The sequence below is a fragment of the Sorex araneus genome, chromosome 1 (assembly GCF_027595985.1).
Source record: "Sorex araneus isolate mSorAra2 chromosome 1, mSorAra2.pri, whole genome shotgun sequence".
NCBI classification, from domain to species: Eukaryota; Metazoa; Chordata; class Mammalia; order Eulipotyphla; family Soricidae; genus Sorex; species Sorex araneus.
Genome location: NC_073302.1, coordinates 119,599,455 through 119,613,875, shown reverse-complemented (window position 1 = coordinate 119,613,875; position 14,421 = coordinate 119,599,455). Strand labels below are relative to the sequence as shown.

The window sequence follows — 14,421 nt, the reverse complement described above, 5'->3', positions numbered from 1 at the left end:
AGTGATACTTGAAAATATACCTTGGGCCTACTGGTAAAACTCTAGACTTCAGGAAAATGAATTTTGCACCCAGTTATTTACATATATTAATATTCACATCATTTTTCTATAAGAAGGGTAGAGAATGAAAAGCAGGACAACTTTTGTATTTGTGAGATAATTATTGGCGTGAAAGGTGTATGTCACCAAACATTAAGGACATCTTAAGGTTTAACTGGAAGCTTTAACTGAGTCCGAGAGCCCTTTGTTTTGTTAGTAGGCTAAAGGCATCGGAAGCTGAAAGTCAGTGTTCCGGTAAATGCAGACATGTGTTTTTAGCATCCGTGCATTGAGAGACCTTGCTTATGGCTGTCGTGTTCTTTCTGTCCTCTAGAGCGTCTGTCCTCGGTGGAAGATGTGGCATATCTAGGTAGTTCGGGACGATGCAAGGCAATACGTGGTGAGTAGTTCCATGGCCTTGGCCTGGGAGAACCGAGAGGTCCAGGCCCCGGGAGGGTTTCACTAGGGGAACAGAACAAAAGCGTGATCTCTGGGCCACAGACTGGCTGCTGAACTCAGGTTAGAACATTCAAGGTCATGTCCCGGAGCCCTGCCCTGATGGACCTGGACAGGAGGAGGCAATTAAGCGATTAGTTGGGAGACTGTCATTGTGGCAGCCAACAAGCAGGAAACCCAAGCAAGGTGGGGGATGTGGCCGTGCTCAGGGGGAAGCCCACCAGGGGTCTCTGTCTCCGCGGGAGAAGGTGTGTGAAATAGATGAACTCAAGAAGAACTCCCGAAGTGGGAGTGATAGGAACCCGACAGGAATGTTCCGATGAGTTTGTATTGTGCTTTGGGTCATACCCACTGGTGCTCAGGTTCATATATGGGTCCGGGGATTTAACCGGGGTCAGCATCACGGAGGGCGGGCCCTTACCTGCTGTGCTCTCTCTCTCTCTCTCTCTCTCTCTCTCTCTGGTCTGGTGTTTTACTGAAAGGGGATAAGGTAGTTGCACGGTTCGTGACTTGAGGACCAGTGACTGGGGTCATCTGTTTGGATGGACAGTGCTGAGAAAGGAGCACGTGTCTTGGCGGGAACGGTCATTCCTGCTAGCACCCGCCGTTCGGGATTTACAGTCTTAAGGAATAGCAGGAGGGCAAAGGAAGGAAGTCGCTGATAAAGGAAGCGACAGGGGCATGTGTTTGCAGAAGGGAAACGGACAGAAGGAGCAAAAGAGTGGGGCGGAGTGGTGACAGTGGATGGGAGAGTGTCCCCACACTTCCCAGGACTGGCTGGGTGCAGAGGATTGCAGGGGCCATTCCCGAAACAGCAGAGAAATGGCAGGGAATCAGGATCGGCATGAAGCGAGCGACGGCAAGTTAAGGAGAGGATGGATGTGTTCCTCTAGCCGGCTGGTACCTTGAGTGGAAGACACTCCCTGAGTGTGTACGCAGACCTTCTGTGGGAGACTGTTTTTTTGTTTGTTTGTTTGGGGGCCACGCCTGGCGGTGTTCAAAGATCACTCTTGGTGGGGCTCCGAGGCCTGTGTAGGATGCCAGGGACTGGGCTCAGGTCAGCTTCCTGCAAGGCTAGTGCTATACCCATTCCCATTGTACTCTCCTGATCAGCAGAGATGAGAGAGGAGAGGAGACTGAGTCAGACAGAGAGAGAGAGAGAGAGACAGAGAGGGAGAGAGACAGAGAGAGACAGAGAGAGAGAGACAGACAGAGACACAGAGACAGAGACAGAGAGACAGAGAGAGAGACAGACACAGAGAGAGACAGACAGAGACAGAGAGACAGAGACAGACAGAGAGAGACAGACAGAGAGAGACAGACAGAGAGAGACAGAGAGAGAGAGAGAGAGAGAGAGAGAGAGAGAACTGGCTGGAGGGACAGTGCAGCAGGTAGGGCACTTGCCTTGTTGGTAGCGGGCCCGGCTCTTCCCTTGGTACCACACACGGCCCTCTGGGCCCTGGCCAGCCGCCCGCCTTCCCTTGGGGACAAGCGTGGGTCCTGGGGACCTGACGTGAGCAGACAGGACTGGATGGGGAATCCTTCAGCTCCGGCTGGAGCGCCCAGCTCAGCATTCTGGAGGTGGCCGGCTTTGGGGACTGAGAAAGCGGGCACGTGGCTGGGTGGCCCAGGGGTGCTGAGGTCCCCCCAGGGAACCCCTGCTGGACCTGGGCAGGCACCCCTACACCCCTCTTTACTGGTTTGTTTTCTCTCCTGTTTCCCTCCCCCCTCTCTTTCTCTTTCCTCCGGCCCAGCCACAGGATGTCATTCCACCCAGGACGCGGGTGTCCCCGAGGAAGGGGGGGCCCCGGGCCCCGACCCTCCACCCCCGCTTTTAGGCCTCAGAACCTGCGACTGCTCAACCCCCAGCAGCCGCCCGTGCAGTACCAATACGAGCCCCCCAGCGCCCCCTCAGCCGCCTTCTCCAGCTCCCCGGCCCCCAGCTTCCTGCCGCCCCGGCCCGACTACGTGCCCTTCCCCCCGCCCGCGCCCCCCTCGGCCCAGGGCCCGCTGCCGCCCTGCCCGGTCCGGCCCCCCTTCCCCAGCCACCAGATGAGGCCCCCCTTCCCCGTGCCCCCCTGCTTCCCCCCCATGCCGCCCCCCATGCCCTGCCCCAACAACCCCCCGGTGCCCGGAGCACCCCCGGGCCAGGGCGGCACGTTCCCGTTCATGCTGCCGCCCCCCTCCGTGCCCCACCCGCCGCCGCCCGTCCTGCCCCAGCAGGTGAACTACCAGTACCCGCCGGGGTACTCGCATCACAGCTTCCCGCCCCCCAGTTTCAGCGGCTTCCAGAACAGCCCCAGTTCCTTCCCGCCCAGCGCCAGCGGCGGGGGTGGCGGGGGCAGCGGGGGCGGCAGCGGGGGCAGCGGCGGCGGGGGCGGCAGTAGCGGCAGCGGCAGCCCCCACTTCAGGCACCTGCCGCCCTACCCGCTCCCCAAGGCGCCCAGCGAGCGGCGGTCCCCCGAGCGCCTCAAGCACTACGACGACCACCGGCACCGGGAGCACAGCCACGGGCGCGGCGAGAGGCACCGCTCGCTGGAGAGGCGCGAACGCGGCCGCAGCCCCGAGCGCCGCCGGCCCGACAGCCGCTACCGGCCCGACTACGAGCGCGGCCGGACGCCGTCGCGGCACCGGAGCTACGAGCGCAGCAGGTAGGCGCGCACCCGGGGCCAGCACCCACGGGGCCCGCAGGGAGGTGGCTCCTGCAAGAGAGCACCGAGCGGGGGGGCTCAGGGGATGCAGGGATGCCCAGATGGAGCAGGACAGCCTCATCCGACCGAGTCAACCGAGACCGTTTCTGCTCTAGGATGACCGTGGCTGTGGCATGAAACACATCTGGTTGTTTGGGGTTTGGGTGTCTGAGCGCAGGGCTTACTCCAAGCTCCGTGCTCAGGGTTCCCCCCCACGGGTGGTGGGGGTTCCAGGGACCATCTAGAGTACCAGGGAACTAGCCTGGGTTGGCTGCAAGCCAGGCAAGTGCATTGCCTGGAGGACTCTCTCTGTGTTAGTTTTGTTTTTACTTTTCTTCTTTACTTAAAGGATCAGAGTGAATGATTTTTTTTTTTTTTTTTTTTTTTTTTGCTTTTTGGGTCACACCTGGCGATGCACAGGGGCTACTCCTGGCTCTCGACTCAGAAATCACCCCTGGCGGGGCTCAGGGGACCATATGGGATGCTGGGAATCGAACCCAGGTGGGCCGTGTGCAAGGGAAACACCCTACCCGCTGTGCTATTGGTCCAGCTCCCAGAGTGAATGATTTTTCACTCTGCATTTCGTAGCAGGTTCCAATGCCCGAGTTTTTTGGGAACTCGTGATCCGCAGAAGTTTTCAGTTAGGAATCAAACCCCATTCCCAGTCAGAACTGGTTGTCTGAGATTCAGGGTCAGTGGGAGTCTATTTCAGTGGCCCTTCTTGCTGTTTCCTGGGTAAATGAAAGGCTGGCATTGACACTTTTCTTAAAGTGATCATTTTCGAAACAGCTTTAAAATTTGATTTTGGAGGGTTGAAGTATTTACACTGAAGAAAGTTGAGTTAAAAAAAGTAGCTCAGTTCAGTATTACATGTCGTTTTTTCTTTCTCAAAGCTAAATATATGTATATCAGAGGATATGTTTTCCAGCAGCTGTTCTTGCTGGGATTCATAACTGGGTTTTTAGCTCTGAGATGGTTTGCCAAATTTTACATACATATATTTTGCTCTAAGTAAACCAGTTAACTTACAGCTTATTGTTGAGTGATGGTCGGAGTCCTACTCCTAGTTTTTTGAACCATTGGTGTAAATGGAGAAATATAAATGTACAGATGTTGGTTGAGGAGATATTTGTTCTTTCAGCTGAGGGTTTGTGATCTTTCTGGTTTTTTTTTTTTTTTCCTTTTTTGGTCACAGCCGGCAATGCACAGGGGTTACTCCTGGCTCTGCACTCAGAAATTACTCCTGGCAGTGCTCGGGGGACCATATGGATTGCTGGGAATTGAACCTGGGTTGGCCGCGTGCAAGGCAAATGCCCTACCCGTTGTGCTATTGCTCCACCCCCTGTGGTCTTTCTGTTGTCACATTAAGTGCTTGTCTTTCTGTTCTCTGGGCTATGTGCATCTTCCTTTTCCTGTGTTAAAACAGGTGCTAGCCGGGTTTCTGCTGCAAACCAGCTTATCCTACACTTCTGTGTCTGGAGAGAGCTGGTCTGACTCTGGTGGAGTCAGTTCACGTCTTGGTTTCCATGTTTTTCTTGTGGTTGTTGATTGGACTCTGACTGGATGTGTTGCCAGTAGGTAAAAGGGAAGAGTCAAAGAAGCTTGTGATTAGCACTCAGAAGTTTTGGAAGGAAAACCTCTTTCTGAGGTTCTGTGGAAGATAGAGGGAATGTGTGTTCCTGTGGAGATGACCGCTTCTCGCTGGGCCAAAGGTCATCTGAGACTCAGTTGCTGTTTTAAAGTCTTCTTCAGCCTGAGTTTGGTCAGTTTTCTTCCTCATCACTCTTCTGATGAACTAGTTGGCAGAGGCCTGAGATAATTTATTTGCAATTTTATGATAAAGAACTCAATAGAGAAGAGTTTGTTGTAAGTTTTTCTCCAGCCTTTAAAGGTATTGCAGAAATGCTATCCCTGGGAAGACTTTCTACTGCAAATTTCAGCACTCTAAATAGTGTTTTTTTCAATTTCTGTGGTTTTTTTTTTTTTTTTTTTTTGGTTTTTGGGTCACACCCGGCGATGCACAGGAGTTACTCCTGGCTCTTCACTCAGGAATTACCCTTGGCGGTGCTCAGGGGACCATATGGGATGCTGGGATTAGAACCCGGGTCGGCCGCGTGCAAGGCAAACGCCCTACCCGCTGTGCTATCGCTCCAGCCCCAATTTCTGTGTTTTAAGGTTCTGTAGTTAAACAAGAATTTTGGGCTGACTATAGAACCCTAACTCCCTCTAATCAAATTTAAAGTTGGAATAATGTGTTTGAAGTAACACAGATATCCTGTGAACTGAGGGTCACGAGGAGTAAGTGACATCAGGTGACAAAAGCGCCACGTTTACCTCCTTAATTCTTTTTTTTTTTTTTTTTTTGCTTTTTGGGTCACACCCAGCGATGCTCAGGGGTTACTCCTGGCTTTGCACTCAGGAATTACTCCTGGCGGTGCTTGGGGGACCATATGGGATGCCGGGGATTGAACCCGGGTCGGCCGAGTGCAAGGCGAATGCCCTACCCATTGTGCTATCACTCCGGCCCTTCCTTAATTCTTTTTTAAAAAATTTAATATTTTAACTTTATTGGTCTTTGGGCCACCCACGTTGATGTTCAAGGGTGACTTCTCGTTCTGCATTCAGGAAATTACTCCTGGCAGTGCTCAGGGGACCATATGGGATGCCAGCGATCGAACCTGAGTTGGCCACATGCCAGGCTGGGTCAGTGCCCAGCTCAGTGAGATGGTGCTATTTGGACCCAGAGGTGCTGGGGGCTCAGTTAGTAACCAGGGTCACCAGGACTATACTGGTGGTGCTTAGGGGACCCTTTAGTGGTGGGGGGTGAACACAGGGCCTCATGCATGATGGCACATGTGCTCTGGGTCTTTGAGCTGTCTTGGGTCATGGCACGACCAGTGTAATTGTGCCTTTAGGGTCAAAGGTGGGGATGTCAGTTTTTGCTCTCACACAGGCCGACTCTCTGAAAGGAACTGGGGGCACAGGAAAGTCCTCGTTTCTCTTCTAGAAGGACATTGGGAGCCCCACCCCCAAATTTACCAACTGGTCCTGTGGTTTATACAGGTTCTCCAGTTTGTGCCCTGGTGGCTTCTTTTTCATGCTTTTGTGGATGAGGCTGTTTAAAAATTCTTTCTTTTTCTCTGCCTCCACGATGCGGTTGGATAACACAAGATTGTGCCGGGGCTAGCTATTCTTAGGAAAGGTTTGTGAAGGAAAGTTTTCCTTGGGAAAGAGTTTGGAAAGAAACAGGTGTGGATGGGTGCTCTGAGCGTGGGATGCGCTTGGATCCGTGCAGTACCATGGCTCTGCCACCAGGGGCTCCCGCGTGCAAGCTCCACCAGCTCTGCGAGCTGGACCTCAAGGGTAGTGTTGTCCACCAGGAGGCGCCTTTGCAGCCCAGACGTTGCCTTTCTGGCTGCAGATAGTTTGCTGCATCCTCTGTCAACAGGGATATCTGTTCAGATTGATCTTTCACATTCATACTCCAGGGTAGCGGCGAGCTGTTCTTGAATGTGCGGGTCTGTTGCCCCAGTGTTAATAGTTACTATTTAGAAGTGCCCTCTAATTGGAGTTTTTCATTTCAGAGTTTGAAAATGATACTTCTTAGCAGCCCCAGTGTTGCAGATTACCTGGAATGTTTAGTGTGACAGTGGCACCAGTCAGTCACAAAGTTTCTATAGTTTTAGAATTTCAAAGTCTGCTGCTTAAAAGCAAATGGCAATTTTTAGTAAGTGTATCTGATGAAGAACCCAGCGCTGGCTACTTTGATTTTGACCAACTGGTGAAATGGTCTTTGTCAGTAGTTTATTACTCGGAGGAGACTGGAGGAGGCAGAGATCCTGAAGTGAAAATGCAATTGTTGCTCTAATATCAAAGATGAATCACTGATTTCTCCCAGTTTTGTAAGCCTTGATTTCTGTTTTGACTTTTTTTTTTCCTTTTAGGCTATAGGTTTGGGGATATTTTTGAGTTCAGCTATTGTATTCTTTTCTAGACTTAGCAAAAATATAGAAGATTGCATTTTAGAGTTACGTCCAGCAATCACCTAGCCATTTTTTTCTCATTCTCGGATTGAATGGTCCTTCTGCCTTGGATTTAATTCTGATTTACATACACTTGCATTCTGATTTTTGTTCACAGACCTTCACTGTGTTTACTTAGATAGACTCAGAAGTTATTATTATGATGATTAAATCTCATTTTACATGAGAAGACTTTAAAATACATCTTTAAATTACAGAAGGTAAATTGGGCATCTTTATTGACAGTTTTTTAATTTCCAGATGAAAACAGCAGTTAAAGGTAAAGTGACTTAAAAGCCTCCTAGGAGTTAGCGATGACTAGCTCATGCCTATAAACTGTCACAGTTTAGTGCTTTTGTATTGTGGAACCTTGTCCAAATCTCCCCTATCAAAGCTTTACTTTGCATGAAATAGAGAATTTTCTAGAAATCAAGAGGGAGTAGCTTCCTTCTTTACAGTTTTATCTGTAGATGAAATAACTGGGATTGCCTGGTTGGAAAGTCTCGAGAAGATTCTGGTAAAACTCCTTCGCTACATGGCATCTGTCAGGTGCGACTTTTTTCCTTAAAGGAAACAGCAAAGCACGTCCGAGTTGGTTAACTCCAGGACAGTTGAAAGTCGCTTTGTCCTCAAGTCATACAGGAACAATAAATGAAAATGTCACTTAGAGAATCCACAGAAGAGTTCTTAGGTGAGGTCCCTTTGGTTCTGGAGGATGAAAGTCAGTGAGAGGAGGTGGTGTTTTGAGTCCTTCTGTTGAAAACAGCTCTTGTATGAATTCCTTTAAGAGAACGGGACCGGGAGAGACACCGTCACCGGGACAGCCGAAGATCGCCTTCCCTGGAGAGGCCCTTCAGTAAGGAGTATAAGAAGTCAGGAAGGTAAGCGGGAGGGAGTCGACACTGAACACGGTCCCTGGGGCTGGAGAGACCGTGCAGGGGTAGGGCGCTTGCCTTGCATGCGGCTGACTTGGGTTCGATCCCCGGCACCGCCTATGGTCTCCAGAGCCCTGGCAGGAGTGACCCCTGAACACAGCCAGGAGTAAGCCCCCAAACATAAGTCCCCAAACCTCCCTCGCCAAACGTGAAGTCCTAGAATTAGCTCCTTGAATTCAGATTTTGTGCTTGCATGTATGTTCATCGCAGCACTGTTTACAATAGCCAGAATCTGGAAAAAACCCGAATGCCCCAGAACGGATGACTGGTTGAGGAAACTTTGGTACATCTATACAATGGAATACTATGCAGCTGTTAGAAAAAAGGAGGTCAAGAATTTTGTAGTCAAGTGGATGGGCATGAAAAGTTTCATGCTGAGTGAAATGAGTCAGAAAGAGAGAGACAGACATAGAAAGATTGCACTCATCTATGGTATATAGAATAACAGAGTGGGAGACTAACACTCAAGAACTGTAGAAATAAGTACCAGGAGGTTGACTCCATGGCTTCGAGGCTGGCCTCACGTTCCGGGGAAAGGTCAACTCAGAGAAGCGATCACCAACTACATTGTAGTCGAAGGCCATGTGGGGGAAGGGAGTTGCGGGCTGAATGAGGGCTAGAGACTGAGCACAGCGGCCACTCAACACCTTTATTGCAAACCACAACAGCTAATTAGAGAGAGAAAACAGAAGGGAATGCCTTGCCACAGTGGCAGGGTGGGGTGGGGGGGAGATGGGATTGGGGAGGGTGGGAGGGACACTGGGTTTACGGGTGGTGGAGAATGGGCACTGGTGAAGGGATGGGTTCCAAACTTTGTATGAGGGAAGTATAAGCACAAAAGTGTATAAATCTGTAACTGTACCCTCACGGTGATTCTCTAATTAAAAATAAATAAATTAAAAAAAAAAAAAAAAAAAAAGAACAAACAGATTTTGTGCTTGTGCAAAGTATCTGTCCAATCTCCAGAACAACCGAAGAGTCTGTCCCAAACAACCCGTGAAAAACGGAAGTAGCCTGGCATGTCAAACCTTACCAATTATGCAAGAGGAAAAATCTTAATAAATTTCCTGAAATTAGAAATCATAAGGCTTTTTCTGGACTCAAGTGGTAATAAAATTATTCTTTGATAATTAAAAAGTGATTCTCTGGAAAGCTTGGAAATTAATAGTTTTGGTCCGAAAGTATGTTTTGGCGGGGGTGGGGGTGGGGAGTGGGGGAGAGCAAACCTGGAGTCCATTAGGAAAATGACACTGAGGTTATTTATAACCCAGACCTTAAGAAATTTAACCAGTTCTTTACCAAGTAAGATTCATGGACTCGTCTAATATTCATTCAGAACAGCACTTTGGAATCTGATGGATTTGGGGGTAAATGATTAGATCTTCAGATCTGTTATTGGACAGCACTCTTCATCTTTTTAAACTTCACTGTCATTGTTTAAAGTAAGAACAACTACTTTCCTGTTGGGTGGTGAAAGGGCCATTGAGATAATACATAAACACGGATAGATCCAGAGGCGAAGTTAGTGCCTGACATACCTATCATACATAGTTATTATGTGTGATAATGGTACCTATCACACATGATTATCTCCTCTTTAATTAAGGCACCATGATTTATAATGCAGTTAATGCTGGTTTCATGCCCACATTGTACCAATACCAACCCATCACCAGTGTCCTCTTCCCTCCACGAGTATCCCAAGGTCCTCTTCTGTTCATCCCTCTCCTCTCTAGGAATAATACATAATTATGACCCGATTTCTTGGCTTCTTGAAATGGGCAGATTATAATAAAAGTTGGAAACCGAGTTTAAGAATGAAAGAAATCAATGAAATTGAGAACTAGAAAAATATTCATAAATGTAAGACTTCTTGGATGACTCATGATTAAACAGTGGTAAATCAAGAAAAGTGAGATAACACATTTAATTATGTAAATATTGGAATAAAGGAGATTTTGCAATCATGTATTGATGAAATCAGGTATGTTTTGAAAAATTTAAAACTTGAATGTGATGGATTGATTTCTAAGGAAACTAAGAAAATGTTCAAATTACAAACGAAACTTCATACAAGAAGCAGAGCATTTCCCTTTCACTCTCTGCTTTAGGATGTTGTGGTTTGCAATACAGGTATTAAGTGGCCCATCATGTTCGATCCATAGTCTGCTTTCAAAGGCTGAGGATCTTTAATGGCGAATGCTGGGACTCTGTGGTCTAGTAAAAAGGCTCCTGCAAACTGTTCCCACTCCAAACATCACTTTTTTTGTTTGGTGGGGGGCTGCATCCTGCAGTGCTCAGGGGTTACTCCTGGCTCTGCACTCAGGCAGGCAGGCCAGCCGGTGTGTGCAACTGGAAACTCAAATGTGGTTTGGATGGTTGTGCAGTCAGTGCTGTCTGTCTGTCTGTCTGTCTGTCTGTCTGTCGAGAAGCCTTATGCCTGAGAACTCGCTCTGGGGGAGCTAGTCTGCCAAGTGTGCGGGAGCTCAGGTGTGTTTGGGCCGGGCAGCGTCGGGTGGCAGAGGCTGTGTCAGCAGCCTGGATGGTGCCCGCCTTGCTGAGTCATGGCTTGGACAGAGAAGAGGACACACTGCACGGGGTGAAGCCGTGCCCGTGAGAACACGTGCAAAGAGGAAGGTGGCCCAGGCTGGCTCTGGGCGGGGGGGGTGGTGGTGGTGAGGGGGGTTCCTATTTTATGTTTTTTTTTTTGCTTTTTGGGTCACACCTGGTGATGCACAGGGGTTACTCCTGGCTCATGCACAGGAATTACTCCTGGTGGTGCTCGGGGGACCATATGGGATGCTGAGAATTGAACCTGGGTCGGCTGCGTACAAGGCAAACACCTTACTTGCTGTGCTATCACTCCAGCCCCTGTTTTATGTTTTTATTAAATGTGTATCTTCTCTCACTCTCTCTCTCTCTCTCTCTCTCTCTCTCTCTCTCTCTCTCTCTCTCTCCCCCTCTCTCTCTCCCTCTCTCTCTCCCTCTCTCTCGTTCTCTCTCTCTCTCTGGTGTCTTTGTGAAATGCAGTGTTGGTTGCTGAGCGGGGTGAGGGATTGGCTTTTGTCTCCTTTCTGTTAATGCTTCATTGATTTTTCTACAGTGGGCAGGTGTACATTTTCCATGATGGTAAAGCTTTTTCCTGGTGACAAAGCTCATAATGTACATTCTTTTTTTTTTTCTTTTTGAGTCACACCTGGCAATGCACAGGGGTTACTCCTGGCTCATGCACTCAGGAATTACTCCTGGTGGTGCTCGGGGGACCATATGGGATGCTGAGAATTGAACCTGGGTCAGCTGCGTGCAAGACAAATGCCCTACCTGCTGTGCTATCGCTCCAGCATCTCATAATGTTACATTCTTAATATATAAAAGTTGTCTAGTTATATAATATTTAAAAAGTTGTCTAGTTATATAATCTTACTCATTATCCACACCCTTTCCTCTGATACACACATACACCACCCCCCCCACCCACCCCCGCCCCCGTTTCCATGTCGTATAGCCAGGAGGGGGTGGTAGGGCGGAAGGGACGAGTTCATTTGTGATTTAGTCCTGGAGGGGAACAGTCTTGGCTCACAGGAGTATGGCGAGTTGTGGGGTGCCCACTGGAGCACGAACCGGGCTGTCTCTTCCCTGGGTAGGGTTTCCTTGGCTCTGTCTGCCCCACCCCTGCGTCTTGGGCTCGAGTTGACATCCCTCCTGTAGTTAGTTTTCCCAGTACATCTTCCGGGATGGACCTTCGCCGATTCTGTTCTTAGAACTTCACTGCCACAAACTGGTCTTTAAACCTTCTCAGTGGAGTCAGTGTTTTGGGGGGGGTTAAGCATGGGGTGTGGTGCTGGTTGACTGTGTCTTTACCCCTGTGTGGCACTCCAAGAGGGATGCTCTTCCTGGTCCGCTCTTGGATTGTGGTCCCTAGGTAAAATCTATAGCTAGTTCAGCCCTTATTTTATGACACCTTCCCCTCCCCCTGCCCCTCCATCGGCAAAGCAAGACATGGAGGGTTGAAAACTAGAGCTCTCCGTGCCAGTATCTGTTGAGCTGTGGAGGTGTCCAGATTCTTCCCCCACTGTCTTTCTTTTGCAGGAGTTACGGTTTGCCAGCGACTCCAGACCCCGCTGGATGCGCACCAGAATTACCTGGGGAGATTATTAAAAATACAGATGCCTGGGCCCCAGCTTCAGAGTCCATGAATCAGTGAGTAGATCAGGAGTCAGGCCTGGCAACTTGTATTTTTATTTATTTATTTATTTATTTATTTATTTATTTCTTTTTGGGTCACACCTGGCCAATGCACAGGGGTTACTCCTGGCTCTGCACTCAGAAATCACCCCTGGCGGTGCTCAGGGGACCATATGGGATGCTGGGAATCAAATCTGGGTCGGCTGCGTGCAAGGCAAACGCCCTCCCCGCTGTGCTATGGCTCCAGCCTCGGAATTTGTATTTTTAAAAATGAGTATAACTGTCAGGTGATTCTGGTGCCACCAGACTGGGGTTTAGGGATCTCACCTTGCTGGACAGTGAATACTGTGGTTTGTCGTGCTGTCTTGATTTTGGGGGGGTGGGCAAGGACAGAGATTAGAACCAATGCATGCTTTTGTGGCAGAGGGGCACTTTTATTTATTTTTTTGTTTTTATTTTTTTCCTTTTTGAGTCACATCCGGGGATGCGCAGGGGTTACTCCTGGCTTATGAACTCAGGAATTACCCCTGGCGGTGCTCAGGGGACCATATGGGATGCTGGGAATCGAACCCGGGTTGGCCCCGTGCAAGGCAAACACCCTACCTGCTGTGCTATCGCTGCAGCCCTGAAGGGGGCACTTTCAATAACGAGCCTCCTCTGCCCCCTTCTCCAGCCGTTCCCCGAGTAGAGAGAAGAAGAGAGCGCGCTGGGAGGAAGAGAAAGACAGGTGGAGTGACAGCCAGGGCTCCGGCAAGGAGAAGAGCTTCACCTCGATCAAGGACAAGGATCCCGAGGAGACTCTGGCTGACAAAAATGAGGAGGAGGAGGAGGAACTTCTGAAGCCCGTGTGGATCCGCTGCACCCACTCCGAGAACTACTACTCCAGTGACCCCATGGACCAGGTGGTAGGTGGGGCGAGGGGAGACGGCATAGACGGGTCTCTTGACCTCGGCACTATCGGGTCCCACGGTTCTCGGTGGGGGTCACCCCGAACCGTGGAGGTGGCAGCTCTGCACCCCTCAAAACCCTCATCAGACACTGGGGATACCTGCTGGGGTGGGGGGCGGGCATAGGGGAGCCGGCGCCAGAGACAGGAGCTGTTGTTCCGGAGCAGGGGGGTGCTCAGTGCCTTTCCGGTGCCCCCGTTCTGACATTCGTTTGCACGTTGCTGGCCTTGGCACGCGTGGTGGTGGAAGCCCTCTCGAATCAAATTGCTTTTTACTGTGTGTTTGTGTGTGCGAGAGAGGGACAGAGATTGATCTTGAATTGTTTTATACATTGTACATGTGGGATATGTGTGTCTGTGTCTCGCAAATTGCTTTGTAATTTGTGGGGTGTGTGTGTATGTGTGTGTGTGTGTGTGTGTGTGTGTGTGTGTGTTTCTCACCTCGAGTTGCTTCACACAGTGTTTTGGGGTCTTTGTGTGTCTTCAAATTGCTTTATACAGTTTATGGGGGGTGTGTTTCTATGTGTTTCTCAGATGTAATCTTTAGGCAGCTTGTGGTGTGTGTCTGTGTGTCTGTGTCTGTCTCTCTTGTCTAATTTCTTTGTGCAGCTTGTGGTGTGTGTGTCTGTGTCTATCTGTGTGTGTCTCTTGCCTAATTTCTTTATGCAGCTTATGCTCTGTGTCTGTGTGTGTCTGTGTGTGTCTCTCTTGCCTAATATCTTTGTGCAACTTGTGGTATGTGTGTCTGTGTCTGTGTGTCTATGTGTGTCTCTTGACCAATTTCTTTATGCAGCTTGTGGGGTGTGTGTGTGTGTGTGTGTGTGTGTGTATGTGTCTCTCTTCTCTCTTGCCTAATTTATGAAGCTTGTGGTGTGTGTGTTCCTTCCTGAGAAGTGGGAAGATGTGAGCGTGCCTCTGGGTCAGCCTAGGGCGCTGGGACACTGCCAGTGTGTGTGGACTGGTTCCCCGGGAGTCAGCCCTCTCACTGCTGGGAGTGGGGGCAGCCTCGGCCACCCCCCCCCCCCCCGCCCCCCGCCCCGCCACTTCCTCCTGGACCTTCGGACCTTGTTCCCTTCTCTTCATTCCTTCCCGATTTTTTTTTTTTCTTTTTGGGTCACACCCAGCGATGCTCAGGGGTTACTCCTGGC

The 14,421-nt window shown here is 49.8% G+C and overlaps 1 protein-coding gene across 4 annotated transcripts in view; it reads left to right on the top strand.

Annotated features, from left to right (window-relative positions):
• The window catches only part of DROSHA (drosha ribonuclease III), a 129,664-nt gene that overhangs the window by 2,965 nt on the left and 112,278 nt on the right, over positions 1-14,421 (top strand). For 3 of the 4 annotated variants that reach the window (XM_055132414.1, XM_055132406.1, XM_055132424.1), the window contains exons 3-7: positions 374-439; positions 2,250-3,146; positions 7,996-8,088; positions 12,232-12,342; positions 13,001-13,232. In XM_055132414.1, the coding sequence (XP_054988389.1) occupies positions 423-439; positions 2,250-3,146; positions 7,996-8,088; positions 12,232-12,342; positions 13,001-13,232 (1,350 nt within the window). In that variant the 5' untranslated portion in view covers positions 374-422. The remainder of the gene's footprint in view (positions 1-373; positions 440-2,249; positions 3,147-7,995; positions 8,089-12,231; positions 12,343-13,000; positions 13,233-14,421) is intronic. The other variant, XM_055132420.1, reaches the window with a different exon arrangement.